The sequence below is a fragment of the Phoenix dactylifera genome, chromosome 13, assembly GCF_051530095.1.
Source record: "Phoenix dactylifera cultivar Ajwa chromosome 13, Ajwa_hap1_PhDact_Kaust_v1.1, whole genome shotgun sequence".
NCBI lineage: Eukaryota > Viridiplantae > Streptophyta > Magnoliopsida > Arecales > Arecaceae > Phoenix > Phoenix dactylifera.
In genome coordinates this window covers 4,573,158-4,588,399 of record NC_143202.1, presented here as the reverse complement: position 1 = coordinate 4,588,399, position 15,242 = coordinate 4,573,158, and the positions used below count along the sequence as shown (strand labels likewise).

At 39.5% G+C, this 15,242-nt stretch overlaps 2 protein-coding genes across 3 annotated transcripts; one reads left to right on the top strand and one right to left on the bottom strand.

Moving 5' to 3' along the window:
• The first annotated feature begins 3,368 nt into the window (after window positions 1-3,368).
• On the top strand, window positions 3,369-5,047 carry LOC120111543 (nucleosome assembly protein 1;2-like). Of its 2 annotated transcripts, XM_088722007.2 has the most exons (6): window positions 3,369-3,590; window positions 3,681-3,858; window positions 3,958-4,001; window positions 4,274-4,466; window positions 4,562-4,579; window positions 4,660-5,047. In XM_088722007.2, the coding sequence occupies exons 1-6, from the start codon at window positions 3,550-3,552 to the stop codon at window positions 4,714-4,716; spliced, it is 531 nt and encodes a 176-aa protein (XP_088578133.2). In that variant the 5' UTR covers window positions 3,369-3,549; the 3' UTR covers window positions 4,717-5,047. The 2 variants fall into 2 exon arrangements, with proteins under 2 accessions (XP_088578133.2, XP_088578132.2); XM_088722006.2 differs by lacking the exon at window positions 4,660-5,047 and having other exon boundaries at window positions 4,562-4,653.
• Window positions 5,048-6,283: 1,236 nt separating this feature from the next.
• Window positions 6,284-6,996, bottom strand: LOC148700196 (uncharacterized). The gene is made up of 2 exons (XM_088709702.2): window positions 6,552-6,996; window positions 6,284-6,450 (listed from the first exon to the last, which is right to left on the bottom strand). Exons 1-2 carry the CDS (start codon window positions 6,896-6,898, stop codon window positions 6,318-6,320), a joined length of 480 nt encoding a protein of 159 aa, XP_088565828.1. The 5' UTR covers window positions 6,899-6,996; the 3' UTR covers window positions 6,284-6,317.
• Between the last annotated feature and the right edge of the window lie 8,246 nt (window positions 6,997-15,242).

Here is a 15,242-nt window from a genome sequence, read left to right as displayed (position 1 = left end):
TATAGGTTCGTTGGTGAGCCCGCAAAACCAACAAGGTTCTTGGTGAGCCCGGAAAACCAAGTGTATAGGTTCGTTGGTGAGCCCGTAAAACCAACAAGGTTTTTGGATTGTGAGCCCGGAAAATAATCCAACTGTAATCCGCAAGATTATAGTGAATTCCCAAGGGTACGCTTGGGGAGTGGACGTAGGTGCTAAGGAGAGCACCGAACCACTATATATTGGTGTGTTTGCATTGTGTTTGTGCTTTCATTTTCTCTTGCTTTATCTTCTCTTCTTGCATTAGATTAACTCACTTAAATAACCTAAGAGAGCATCCATCGCACTTAATTTAGAAAATTTTAAAAGTACCAAAAATTTAGAAGAAACCAATTCACCCCCCCCCCCTCTTGGATTGTCACCTTGGGCAACACATACCCAATCTCACCTCTTATTCTTCACCCCTTCTTCCTCCCTTCTTTCAATCTTCGCAGGGTTACAGTAGATCGATCCAGAGGCGTCACCAGTGGCTGGATTCCGAAGCTAATTACCACATCGGAGCTGTTGGGGAACAAGGGTTAAGATTTTGGAACAGATTAACGGCGTTGAGATCCGAGTTTGAAGCTCGCGAGCCGTTGTCTTCTCTGATCTCAGGTATGCACTTCTTTCTTAGGCAAATGATGTTTCTCGGTTTTTCTGAGGATTTTAATCGGGAAAGTATCGGGTTCCCTGTTGTTCATTCATGTAGTTCAAATATTTTTTGTCCATTGAAATTAATATGAGTTATTTTTGGAAATATATGGGGGAATAGGTGTTAAGAGTTTTTTGTGTCCTGGAATACTGATGGGAATCTTGATTATAATTGCTGCTATGTGGAACAGTAAAAATAATGTATCTTGTTATATGGTAAAAGTGAGGAGCTTGAGGTCTAGCTTACTCCTTTTTTGTTCTCATATCAGGGATTGATTAAGCTTTTCTATTTGTAAAATTCCTGTCCTTCGAATTCTGGTTTAGAGCCGGATGAGGCGTTTCCCTGGTTGTGGGAAGACCGATTCAATTCCGAGAGTGATTTATTTTCTGGTTGGCTGTGTATGAGCTGCAGATGCGTCTGAAATTTTGATTGCAGGATGCGGTCCAAGTTATGTTCCGCCCCGGCTGTAAAATTGATCTCATTAGATGTTGTTAGGGCTTCAAGTTTGATTCTAGGGCACAAAAAGGTATCTGAGTTTGTGGGATCTAGATCTCTAATTTTGAGTTGTACTGTTGAAGATTGAAGCAGGTTATTGGTTGGGTTGGCGAAAGTATAGAGTTGGCCTTGTGGGTATATAAGCTGGTCGAGATGGCTCATCTCATAGTGCGTTTGGCAGGTTCTGAAATTTGCTGTGAACAGCGTGAAAGAGTAGAAAGAATAGTTTCTTTTGTGGGTTTGCAGGTTTTGATGTTTGGAGCATTATCATGCATTTGAAGGGAGATGGAGAAGGCATAGATGTCTAGGTCCTCTATGAGCTTGTTGGCAGGGACAAATGGGTCGAAGTGGCGGTCGGAAAGAAAGCTGGACTTGCAAATGAGGATGGGAGAGGGGTTGAGTTGAAGAGTTTGTGAGTGGATTAGGGGTAAGACAGAAGGTTTCTTGTATATGATTTCTCATAGATCAACCAAGCAAGCTGAAGGAATGTTACTTTCAGAAACTCTTATAGATTTTTTTCAAATGAAGTGCATCCAAAAAAATATTCTGTTTTATGCTATAGTACTCTATTTCATATTACAGAGCATTGGTATTGGAAGACAGGAAGTGTAGATGTTAAGAAACAGGAGAGAAAAACATCAAAGCTGGAAAGGTGGATACAGGTTATAAATGATGAAGGGGAAAACACACATTATTGGATTTGCTCCTCCGGTACATAACTAAATATATTTGAATATTTTATATAATTATAATGTATTCTTGTATGAGCGTGATGACTTTCGTATTTTTAGTTTCTAAAGTATTTTTTTTCTTGTAGGTTGCTGATACTTCATCTACTCGTAGAGATGATGATGCCGTCGACTCTTGATACATCGTAGATTGTGTACTTACGATTTTGAGATGAATGTTTTTAGATTGTTTTAAATTTTTTTTTTGATACTTACCTCAATTTCCAAAATACGATTATGCCAGAACTTTGATAAGTATAGATCTTGGAAAGGACTTTAATTAGTATGTTCTATGTTGACTTGACAGGAACATGGTTTCCAAAATCTTATGTATAACAATTAGTTTGTAGAGTTTGATCGGTTTAAAATAGATAATGCAGATTCGGTCAACCTCGGCCAAAGGAAGAAACACTATCTAGACACTCCACTCCATTTTAGGTCCTAACGGGCTCCAGGGCCAATAGACCGGTCCCATTACTGGTATAATGGTATAACCCTTGCACTATTGACAAGTCTTCTCGCTCTTTTCTCTGCAAATTAGTGACTGACATGGATCATTTGCTGCTACTTGGTACAGGTCCAGCATCCCTGTAATGCTGAGTTAATCCATAGTGGATTTGCAGGGTGAGAATTTTTAACACGTATTACTATTGCTTGATCGATTGAAGTATTGAATTGGCATCATCCAGCTAAAAAACATGCATTTGTTAGTTATAGAAATTTAAGTTGCATGCCATATTTTAGGTGGTTAATTTTGTTTAATTTGCTTTATGATCACTTTGCAAACTGGCATTTTCTGATTGCAATACAACTTTCTTATATGGTTTACATGGTACTGTTGTGGTAAATGAAGGTGATTCATGTAATGATCGAGGTTAGTGTACGTGCCAGTCTGTATTCAATCTTTGATTTGTAAACCTACTTCACTGATTGACTTCAGTTTTCTAGATGGCCTTTGAATCTGTATTATAGATGCAGGCTAAACTTATGTGTGATTCAAGAATGATAGAGATGTTGCTATAATGTTTGGAATTGTAACCATGGTGCTTCATAATTGAACAGTAAGATGGTCATCCTTTCTTGTGCATGATTGACTTTCCCTGCTAGTTTGACATGCTTGTTGAGTATCCAACTCTCTGATAAAGAGATGCTTATAACACAATTTTCTGGCTTGTTTTGCAGCCGAGTTATTGTTTGCATGTATTCAATGGGCACAACTCCCAGGTGACATCTCTTGATTTTCATCCAAAGAAGACAGATCTCCTCTGCTCTTGTGATGGCAATGGTGAAATTCGGTTATGGAGTGTCAGCCAGTTTTCATGCTCACGTGTTTCTAAGGTTAGTTTTCATGATTATGCTTTTATATGTTCACCTTTGGTTGTAGTCCTCTGAAGATATTCCTCTGTTCTTTTGTTCCTTCTATTCCTCATGAGAGTATGATGCATTTCTTTTGTTCCTTCTATTCCTTGTAAATTGGATATATGACTTATGAAAGTTGGATTATGATGATTCCAGATTCAAGAGCGTGATGAGGGAGCTCTCAAGTATCTAAAGGATATCAAGTGGTGCAGAATAGATAATCCCAAGGGTTTCAAGCTTGAGTTTTTCTTTGATCCTAATCCTTATTTCAAGAATGCCATCCTGACAAAAACGTATCATATGATTGATGATGAAGAACCGATCCTAGAGAAAGCAATAGGGTATTTTCTTTTCTATTTATTGCTAAATATTTTTCTTATAAGTTTTTCCTTCTCTATTTAAAATCTCATGCCGTTGTTCATATGTTGCAGGACTGAAATTGAATGGTTGCCAGGAAAGTGCTTGACTCAGAAGCTTCTGAAAAAGAAGCCAAAGAAGGGCTCAAAGAATGCCAAGCCCATTACCAAAACTGAAGAATGTGAAAGTTTTTTCAATTTCTTTAGTCCACCTCAAGTCCCTGATGATGATGAGGATATCGATGAAGACATTGTAAGTTGACATCATTACCTGCCTTCCTGGAGAAAAATAAGAAACTATAAGGACTAAATCAAATTAAAACAATGGCTTATCTTTTGCCTCTTTGAACAGGCTGAGCAGCTACAGAGTCAGATGGAGCAAGATTATGATATTGGGTAAGCCCTTTTTTCTCCCTCAAGCAGCCAACCAAACCTACTGCAGGTTGAAGAAAAAACAGGTTAGAGGGAGGTGTTGATTATGGAAAAAAAACAAAATCAAGTTAACATTTGCAGAGGCAGTTTTTGATTATCTCATCTCTGGCATTTTGGTTGCTAGTTCTTATAATGATTTGCCTATAAGATCAGGATTGAGATAAGCCTTCTGATTACTGTGTAAGCTCATGCATGCTCCTAGATGATGCTGAGTGGGTGGTGTCATTGTCCTGCAGGTCCACTATCAGAGACAAGATTATTCCTCATGCTGTTTCGTGGTTCACGGGGGAGGCTGTTCAGGAGGATGATTTTGAGGACTTAGAAGAGGATGATGAAGATGAAGATGGGGAGGATGACGAGGAAGAGGATGAGGAGGATGAAGATGATGATGAAGAAGAAGAGGAAGAGGAAGGAAAGACCAGGAAGAAGGTATGTGTCTGAGATTTCTAAATTTTACTCTTTTTAGGTCTGAAATATTTGAGAATGGTGTGCTTACTTTTGATCTGCTTTATTGTCCCAAGCAGACAGCTACAACAAAGAAGGTGAGATATCTACTCACCCACTTGATCTTAATCTGCATAGTTCTTAATCTATATTCTAAATGATGGTTATCTTACTGCAGAAGAGTGGAAGGGATGGTCAACAAGGGGATCGGCCCGCGGAGTGCAAGCAGCAGTAAGGCTTTTCTGGAATGAAGTATTTTTCGGGCTTTCTAGAGTGTAGGTTGAAGTATCTGTTTTCAGGTGTTGGCTAAGTGAAGTGATGCGTTCTCATTCCATGCTGTTGTTTTATGTGGAAAATATGAGGAAGAGGAAGTTTTGGTGTCTTCGACATTTTTATACTACCTTTAGTTTATTCTTTTACTCGCCTTGCGGGAGACGGTTGTTAGATTATTTGTATGCCTTTTTGGTCGGGGAAGATTTTTGTACTGCCTTTCTAGCGTATACCCGGATGAACTATTAATTGTTATATTTATATATAATGATTATTGTGCCTTCCTGATTTTTGAATATGATGCTAGTATGCTTTCATGGTTCTGAATGTACTGCAGAGGCTTCTGTAATTTATGTTCCTTCTCAAAGTTGTAGAGGGATCCATGGTTTATGGTGAATGCCTACATCCATTCTGTCTTGAGAATTTTGTAATTCCTTTTTGTGCTGTGGTATTATTGTCTTGAATTTTAGGAAAAAATAAGAACAAGACGATGCATTTTTTTTTGGTTAAAAAATAGTACGGAGAATAATTGATTCAAATAGTTTTGTTGTGAACTGTGAAACATGGATGCCCCTTGAATCGACATCCAGTATATTCTCTCCCCTCCCAGGCACATCTACTGTATTCTCTTCCTTTTATTAGTCATTTCTCATAATATGCCAATAAAAATGCTTTGGAGATTCGTTATCGCGGCCTACCTCATGCTATTGCCAATGTTATGTTCAGCTGCTCTCCAAAAGTTACTGCAAGTTACTGCAAGTTACTCCAAATGTTATGCTATTGCCAATGCTTTGTATTTAATGTTATCGCGGCCATTTGGATTCTAAGGGAGACCACCCCCAAAAGTTACTGCAAGTTGCTTGGCCAATCTTCATACAACACTCTTGATGGAGCTCTCAATCTTCCCACCATTATAGAAATCTTTTTGGTCTGGATGAAAATACAGCATGCCCACCTGTCTGGAGGACTGCAAGAAGAACTGCCATGCAACGAGTTTCTCATTCTAACCCATGGTTAACGACGCTTTATTGCGTCGCTCAAGTAGCATACACAGACGCTTTTAAGCGTCGGCATAGTCCAACACAAAATACGGTGGGAAGCGTGGGTTGAAGTACGCCGACGCTTTTAAGCGTCGGGTTTGTATAAAATGAACGACGCTTTTAAGCGTCGGCATAGTGGTTGAAGTATGCCGACGCTTTTAAGCGTCGGGTTTGTATAAAATGAACGACGCTTAAAAGCGTCGGCATAGTCCAACACAAATACGGTGGGAAGCGTCGGTTGAAGTACGCCGACGCTTTTAAGCGTCGGGTTTGTATAAAATGAACGACGCTTAAAAGCGTCGGCATAGAGCGACGACGCTTTTTTGACGCGTCGGATTAAACCCGACCCACGCCCACCTGCCCGACGTCTGACCCACGCTTTGCGATGCGTGGGCTGGAAATTCGCCGACGCTTAAAAGCGTCGGGAGAGACCAAAAAAAGCGCCGGAAGATATCCTTTCTTTTGTAGTGTTATTAATTGGCATGTGTAACAAGGGCAAAAGTTAATGATAAGAAATATAAATTAATTACATCACCTCAAATTTGTTCCACATTCCAACTTTAGCATGTGTAGGGACCTCCCTCCATGACAACCACGGACCATTGAAAAATTGGCGCATGATAGCAACAGCTTTGTGACTGACCTCATAATCAAGAAACCTGCAATTTAAAAAATATTCATTAGAAAATAAATTAAATACTTTAAATGCAACAAACACATAAATTCAAATTAGTGATATAAGAAAGTGATATTTTCATACATTCCTCTTGTGCACCTAACAATCACTTTTCCATTTGCATCAACAGGGGCTTTAAGGGTTGGTTCTCGGCCATTGCTCTGTCTTGGATCAATCCCAAGTTCATCATTCATCTGATCCTCATTCATTGTATCCTCATGATTTTGCACTGCACCATTCATTTCTTCATCGTTTATTTCTTCATTTGTATCCACCTCTTCAATCATGTCCCCATCAGGAATGTAATCATCATCATCATGACAATCCTCGACACGCTCAGGCAACCTAGAAGGTTGAGGAGGAACTTGAGTAGCAGCCAGTATTAAAGCTGCTTTTCCATTACCTCTTGGTTTCCCTTTTTTCTTGGCCATAACTGCACAACAATAAAAAGTTGTAGTTATTTCACAATGTAAATGTCAACAAATCCAATCAAAGTAAAGAACAATCAGTGGACCTGTTGCTTTCCCTTTGCTCTTTCTCATGTCTGCACAATTATAATTTATAACTCTAAAATTAGTTATATTAGCATTCACAAAGTTGCATGTTGTATTTTAATCTTCCTCAGCCTCATGCTCCTCTTCCTCGGTTTGTTCATCTTCAAAATCTTCTTCTTCATCCTCAAACTCCTCTTCCATTTGGTTAGTCGTCAACTCAATTTCTGCTGCATCAATATCTTCTGTATCTCTATTAACACCAACCAAAATGTCTGGATCATCAAGCTCATCTGTCATCGAGATTGGGGTAGGAATCCTGTGGTTTTCTTCTTGATAAAAATCAAGAAAATTTTCTTCTGTCACACTAGGAGTGAACCTACCTCTAGCTTTTGTCTTAATTACTGCCCACCACAATCTTCGATTCTTCTTCTTACCTGGGTAACCAGTATAGAACACCTGATGTGCTTGTTGAGCTAATATAAAAGGATCATTGGTTGGAAGTCTTGGTTTGTAATTGATCTCAACGAGGCCATGTTGAGGGTGCACTTTCATACCCTTATCTCTATCATACCAGTCACATTTGAATAACACTACTTTATTACCAACCCCAAAATAGTCTAACTCGATAATGTCAACCAACATCCCATAATAGTCACTCTCAAAGTCATTGTAACTGCTTCCCTTAATGCACACACCACTGTTGAAGGTGCTTTTATCCTTTCCATATTCTTTGGTGTGAAATCTGTACCTATTCACAAAGTAGCCTTTATAACATTTAACTTTATTCCCAGGGCCATATGATAGGTCCTTTAAGCGCCCATCAACATGATTTTTATTGTCGTTAACCTAGCATGATAAAAATAATATCATAAGAATAAATCAAGAGAAAGTCTAATTTATTATTATATTTATGAATTATGTACTCACATATGACCTAAACCAAGCCGGAAACTCCATTTCGCGTCGTCTTTCCAAATCTATTTGGCTTATATTTGGACAAGATTGGCGGATATAATCATCAAAATACCTACAAGACAAAAGCTATAATCACATATATTGTACTCCATATGTATTTTTAAGCATGATTATAATTAAGTACTTGTGTAACTTACTTTCCAAAAGGTTGAACCTCCTCACAATTCATGTTTCCCAGATAGACAACCCAAGAGGGGGGGTGAATTGGGTTTTAAAATAATTTTACAATTAAAACTTTTGTAGATGACTAATTAATACTTTTGCAAGGTGATTAATTAGTTGCTATGTGCTGTGAGTAAAATGAGAATGAGAGAAAGAGAGACAAGCAATCACAAACACGATGTTTATAGTGGTTCGGAGCTAACCCTTGCTCCTACGTCCACTCCCCAAACCTCACTTGGGAATTCACTATAACCCCTTGGATTACAGCCGGTTGTTTTCCAAGCTCACAACTGTTGCCCAGAGATGGTCACCCAAGAGAGGGGTGAATTGGGTGTTTTAAAAACTTTTTGCCTAATTAAAAATAAAACACACAAATATATGAACTAAAATAAAGATAAAGAGATAAGAAGAGACAACCACAAACACACGGTTTTATAGTGGTTCGGAGCCTTCACCGCTCCTACATCCACTCCCCAAAGCGCCTTTGGGAATTTCCACTATAATCCAAGATTACAGTACGGTAGTTTTGCGAGTTCACTACCCAACTCGTTGTTTTACACCGGGCTCACAACAAACCCTAAAACTCCCAATTTCTCTTAGGCTTGGGACGCCTTTCCCTTGTTCCAAGTCCCTTGACTGGAACAAGCACCACAATAAAAGAGTTTACAAAAGGAAATAAAAGCTCTAAGAAGCAAATATAACAATTATGAATAATGTAACCCAGAAGAATCCTTTTGCCGTTGGAAGCGTGGGAAATGTTGATTCTTCCGAGGTGGAGCGCGTAGGGTTGAGTGTGAGCTTCGAATCCCGAGCGCACAAGAGTGGTTGAGCTTGAAATCGCTTGGGAGACTTGAGAATACTTGATTTCCTTCCTTGAATGCACTCACTCCCTTGAGCTTTTCTTTCTAACTTCTCTCTTGAATGATCTAGCTTTTTGGTTGGTGAAGAGTTGTTGAGAACCACTTAAGAGGTCCCTTTTTATAGCCCAAAAAGCAAATATAGCCGTTAGAAACAAAAAGAGAAGGATTTGAAATTCAAACCAAACCTGAAAAGCTGTCAGTCGCGTCCCAGGCGCTCCGGGGACGTCTCCGCTACAACGAGGGACGTCTCGCCTACAGGATTTTACTTTTTATGTTGTCTGGGGTCGACTCGGCAGTTTACGGGGACGTCTCGGCTTGTCTGCACTTTTTGAGTGGGGACGACTCCGCTTCTTTATCTCCGAAAGACATGTCCTCTGGAATTCCCTGAGAGAGTCGACTCCGCTCTTTCAGGGGACGTCTCGGCTCGTCTGCACTTTATGCATAGGGACGGCTCCGCTGTCTCAGGGTCGACTCCGCTGCCTTATCACCGAAAAAAAACATTCTCTGGAAAACCCTGAGAGAGCCGTCTCGGCTATCTTGGGGACGACTCGGGAACTCTCCTTTTTACCTGCGGGGACGACTCGGCGTACAGTGGGGACGTCTCGCGCATATCTCTTGAAAACTGCCTTTCTGCCGCCACTGAGAGAGTCGACTCCGCTACTGAGAGAGTCGACTCCGCTAACGCGGGGACGACTCGGCAGGTGCCGGGGACGTCTCCAAGTGTGCCAGTTCTTCCTGTTTGTGCCAGAGACGTCTCTGAAACTATCAGGAGACGTCTCGGCTGTCCCTGAACTTTTTCATTAACTCAAAATGTTCTTCAATGAATTCATAAAAATTATGGGAACTTGCCTAGACATTTCTCAACAATATTCTAGATAAAACACATGAATTCCTTAATTAAATTGTTAAGATATAATGGAATTATGCTCTAGTGTTTTGTATTCATCAAATCCATTAGGGGGTCAACAATCTCCCCCTTTTTGATGATGACAAAACACTGAGTATATGCAAAATTTGAAATTTAAACATATACACAGTATTTGATCGGATGTACAAGTATAATATTTTGGCCTAGATACAATGTGCATCACTCAATTCAGTTCTTTCCTTGTGCATAAGATTGATCTTTATAGTTCTTAAATGATTTTGGCATATGAACTGAGTTTGAATCAAGTTAAAATGAAATATTGATGCTGAAGATAATTGAAAGCTAGATTCTTTTTGACTCCCCCTTTCTTTTCCAGAAGGGCAATTATCTTAAAATCAATATTCTTCAATTTTATCTTTTCTAATTCAACTTTGGAGTATGATTAAAAAATTTTGCATTCCATATTCAATATCCATGTCTACTTTCATACTCCCCCTTTCAATATCTCCATATTCAATATCTATTATAAATTTTGCATTCCATATACTATCTACTCCCCCTTTTTGTCAGCAACATGAAGGGGACAAATTATCCTTAGGTGCTTAAGACTCAATTTATAGTGGAATTCAGCATTCATTTTACTCAAGGATATTCAAGTTGTGCTCCCCCTGTCCAAGTCATTTCTATTAATGTATTCATATCACTCCCCCTTTGTTTTGGAATTCATTTCAGACTTATCTTTTAGTTTAACATAGTTATCACAAGATGTGCTCCCCCTGTTTTATGTGCATTGTTTCTTTGTATCAAATTTGAACACTCAAGGTATGTGGTAAGATTTTTATGGCATATCATACAATCACATACACAATCACAGAAACACATACGCAGAATTGGCAATGTACACAAAGTGTTCAAAAGAGATTGTATTCATTCATATGTCATCATAAACCTTTGAAGTCAGTACATAGTCAAAAGAAGAAATCATTACAAGTATTGATTTCTAATACAAAAGGTGTTTCAAAATAGCCTAGGATTTACAAAAAGAAGATCCTACAAGATATCCATCATCGGCGACGTTGCTCATGGGGCCTACTAGATGTACTTTGTGCATAAGCCTTACAAGCTGCATCTATGAATGCATTGATGGAATCTATGAGGGTCTTAAATTGATCTCCCTGTGACTTGTGGAAACCTGCCACAAGTGCTTCAAATTTTATGGTTGCCATTTCAATTCTCCCTCTGAGTTGGGCAACCAAGGTGCCCACGTTGCCATCTGGTTTTGTCAGCTCTTTGAGACTCTTGGAAATGCTCTTCAAGCTGTCCTTGAGCTCTAATGATCTGATGGTTTGGGTGGCACCCATACCAATTATCTCTTGTGTTGTAGCTTCAATCTGACTTCTAATATCCTTCATCTCTTGTAGAAGCCCTTCATGTGAAGCTCTGATGGGGGCCAACTCTGTGGAGATCATGGATCTCATCTCCTCCCTCATCTGCTGGCAAATGGCAGATGCTAAGGTGCGCATCTGATCTTCTGATAGGAAGGAGGGCCCACTGACTGGAGGAGGTGGTGGCATGGACGTGGAAGGTCCAGCTAAGCTGGAGGGAATATCAGGGATGTTCATGTGGCTAGGTGGAGGAGAGTGATGGTCAGACTCATGATGTGGGATTTCAGGCTCTATGGTTTGTGCTTTTCTTTTTGGAACCTTGACCCACGACCCATCTATCTTATGAAACTCCATTCTTCTCATTGTGCCCTCATTATAGTAGTCGGTGTTTCTCAAGGCCTTTGCAGGTTTATTTGTTGGAATGGGAACCTTGAAGTGTTTAAAGATTAAGGTAAAGATCATGCCATAGGGTATACTAAACCTAGAATACCTATGACATAGGGCAATGTAATTTAGCATGAGTCTAGGAAGGTTTAGAGGGATCCCTTGTAGGATATGATGCATAATAGCTAAGTCTCGCTCCGAAACAAAATCGAAGCGACCGGTTTTGGGAAACAAGACCCGGTTGACAATACTTAAAAGTAATCTCATTTCGGCGTTTAGGTCTTGGGAGTTGATAACATCAAGAGGGCCGCAGTCCTCTTGTCCTAACAGCAGATTTAGGGCTAATTCCCTTTGGGGAAGTGAGGTTGGAGCCTCACCGTCCTTAGGGATTTGTAGGACAGTGGATAGGACATCTTCATTTACTTCCACTAATGTCCCCCGGACACATCCAGTGTACCCTTGGTCCCCTAATGCCATATTGCTAAAAAACTCTCTAACTAGGCCGGGATAGGTCGAGGTATTTAGTGTGCAAAAGTGCTCCCACCCTTGAGCTCGGAGTCTCTCTCCAATAGAGAACCCCTCATGATCTAAAAAGGAGAAATCGATGTACCTACCAGTCGTGACTGTGCGATTTGCACAGGAAATCGTCGTGGTCGGCGGAGCAACCGGAGGAGAAGGCGCGGAGGGTTCTTCCCGCCGTTCCTCACCGTCGGCCGCTACTCTAGGTCGCCTCCCACGGGTTGTCCTAGCTTTCTTTGGTGCCATGGATGCTAGGGTTTGTGATTTAGAGCAAACGGAGGCTGGGATTTGAGGTGGAGAGCAAATGGAGGCTAGGGTTTTCCGTTTTGGTCGGGAATGAGGGAGAAAGCTCGAGTCGGCTCGAGCGATTTCGACCTATTTAAAAAGCCCTCATTCGGTCCCCGAGACGTCTCCGCGACTAAGGCGAGACGTCTCCCCTTGGGGGGACGTCTCTGCGATTTGCCAGAGACGTCTCCGGCACTGAAAAATTTCAGACTGTATTCTATCTTCTCCCAATTTTGTTTAATTACCCTAGTCAATATGATCTCTTTTGATAAACTTAGAGTGAATTTGTTTGTGATCCTCCCCCTTAATGATACAACCTATAATAATTTGATAATTTTTTTTTTGAATTATTAATATTGAAATGAGGAATGTTTGACCAAATTTCGAATACCTATGAAATAGGTTCTGAAAATATCTCCATGAAGAGTCCAAGGGAGGGTAACCATCCTCCGGAAAGTCAAACAGTTCGTCATTTAGCTTAGATGAATTCATGTTTTCACTTATGTCTACCTTGAGGTTGATTACTAGTTTGAGTAGCAAAGTAATCCAATACAAATTCAACTCATTTGCTAGGATCATACAAGCTCAAGGCATTCCTTAAGAAATTGAATCTTTCTTTACAAAGGGGCTTTGTAAAGATATCAGCTAATTGATTTTCTGTACATACATATTCAATCATCACATCATTTTTCAGCACATGATCCCTAATAAAATGATGCCTAATCTCTATATGCTTTGACTTAGAGTGTTGGACAGGATTTTTTGTTAAATTAATTGCACTTGTATTATCACATTTAATTGGTATATTATCCATTTTGATACCGAAGTCTTCAAGTTGTTGCTTAATCCAAAGAACTTGGGCACAACAGCTTCCAGCTGCAATGTACTCAGCCTCAGCTGTGGACAAAGCAACTGAATTTTGTTTCTTGCTAAACCAAGAAACCAAATTGGCACCCAAGAATTGACATGTGCCACTTGTGCTTTTTCTGTCAAGTTTGCACCCGGTAAAATCAGCATCGGAATAAGCAATTAAGTTTATGTCAGATTGTTTAGAATACCATAAGCCTACATTAGATGTCCCTACTAGATATCTAAAAATTCTCTTAACAGCTTGCAAGTGTGATTCCTTAGGACATGCTTGGTATCTAGCACACATACAAACACTGAATAATATATCTGGTCTACTAGCAGTAAGATAAAGTAGAGAGCCTATCATACCTCTGTATAATTTGCAGTCTATACTTTTACCTTTTTCATCTTTGTCTAGCTTGCAACTTGAGCCCATGGGTGTGCTGATTTCCTTTGCATCCTTCATCTTGAATTTTTCCAGCATTTCCTTGATGTATTTGGACTGACTGATGAAGATGCCTTCCTCTGATTGTTTTATTTGTAACCCAAGGAAGAAGTTGAGCTCACCCATCATGCTCATTTCAAATTCTCCCTGCATAAGCTTGGCAAACTCTTGACACAGACTATCATTAGTAGCACCAAAAATTATATCATCCACATAAATTTGTACAAGCAATAAGTCATTTCCTTTTCTTTTAATAAAGAGAGTTTTGTCTACATTTCCTCTCTTGAATTTGTTCTCAATTAGGAAATTACTTAACCTTTCATACCATGCCCTAGGGGCTTGCTTAAGTCCATACAATGCTTTATGCAATTTATAAACATAATCTGGATGTAAGTGATTTTCAAAACCTGGAGGTTGTCCTACATAAACTTCCTCCATTATATAGCCATTTAAAAATGCACTTTTTACATCCATTTGATAAAGTTTAAAATTCATGAAGCATGCATATGCTAAAAGTAGTCTAATAGCCTCTAATCTAGCAACAGGAGCAAAAGTTTCGTCAAAATCTATTCCTTCCTCCTGATTATATCCTTTGGCCACTAGCCTAGCTTTGTTTCTTATTACTATTCCATCTTCATCTAGTTTATTTCTATACACCCACTTGGTACCTATAATTGAAACATTAGGGGGTCTTTTCATTAGAGTCCAAACTTCATTTCTTTCGAATTGATTTAATTTCTCTTGCATAGCATTCATCCAATTATCATCTTTTTCAGCTTCTTCTAGTGATTTAGGCTCTATTTGTGATACGAAAGCAAGGTAATTACTAGTGTTTCTTAAAGAGGATCTAGTTCTTATACCTTGTGAAGGATCACCAAGGATTAGATCCTTTGGATGACCATGTGCATACCTCCATTCTTTAGGAAAATCTTGAATTTTTGATGGAGGTTGACCTTCTTCATCTTGCTGATTTGTATCTTCCTTGACCTCATCCTCATGTTGTTTGTCTTGTATGGAGAATTCCTTTATTCGGTCTTCAAGTATACCTGCATCACCATCTTCTTCTTTTCTAGAAGAATCTCCATTAGTTTCATCAAAAACAACATGAATGGATTCTTCAACAACGAGAGTTCTCTTGTTGAAGACCCTGTATGCTCTACTAGATGAGGAATAACCTAAGAAGATCCCCTCATCTGATTTAGCACTAAATTTACTGAGATTGTCCTTTCCATTATTCAAAATAAAGCATCGACAACCGAAAACATGAAAATAACTTATATTTGGTTTCTTACCTTTTATCAATTCATACGGTGTTTTCTTTAAGATGGATCTAACTAAAGCACGATTTAAGATATAACATGAGGTATTTATTGCTTCAGCCCAGAAATACTTTGGTAGATCCGATTCGCACAACATGGTACGAGCCATATCTGCTAGTGTGCGATTCTTCCTTTCTACCACCCCATTTTGTTGGGGTGTCCTAGGTGCCGAGAAGTTGTCAGGATCAAGCGCTACCATTACACCAAAACCGACCGGTGTTAGTGAAGGT

Coding starts and splice junctions, on each gene's coding strand:
- LOC120111543 (XM_088722006.2), top strand. CDS start 3,550: ATGATTGATGATGAAGAACCGATCCTAGAGAAAGCAATAGG. Junction 4,002..4,273: donor GAGCAAGATTATGATATTGG/GTAAGCCCTTTT, acceptor ATTGTCCTGCAG/GTCCACTATCAGAGACAAGA. Junction 4,467..4,561: donor AAGGAAAGACCAGGAAGAAG/GTATGTGTCTGA, acceptor TGTCCCAAGCAG/ACAGCTACAACAAAGAAGGT.
- LOC148700196 (XM_088709702.2), bottom strand. CDS start 6,898: ATGGCCAAGAAAAAAGGGAAACCAAGAGGTAATGGAAAAGCAGCTTTA. Junction 6,451..6,551: donor GTTAGGTGCACAAGAGGAAT/GTATGAAAATAT, acceptor TTTAAATTGCAG/GTTTCTTGATTATGAGGTCA.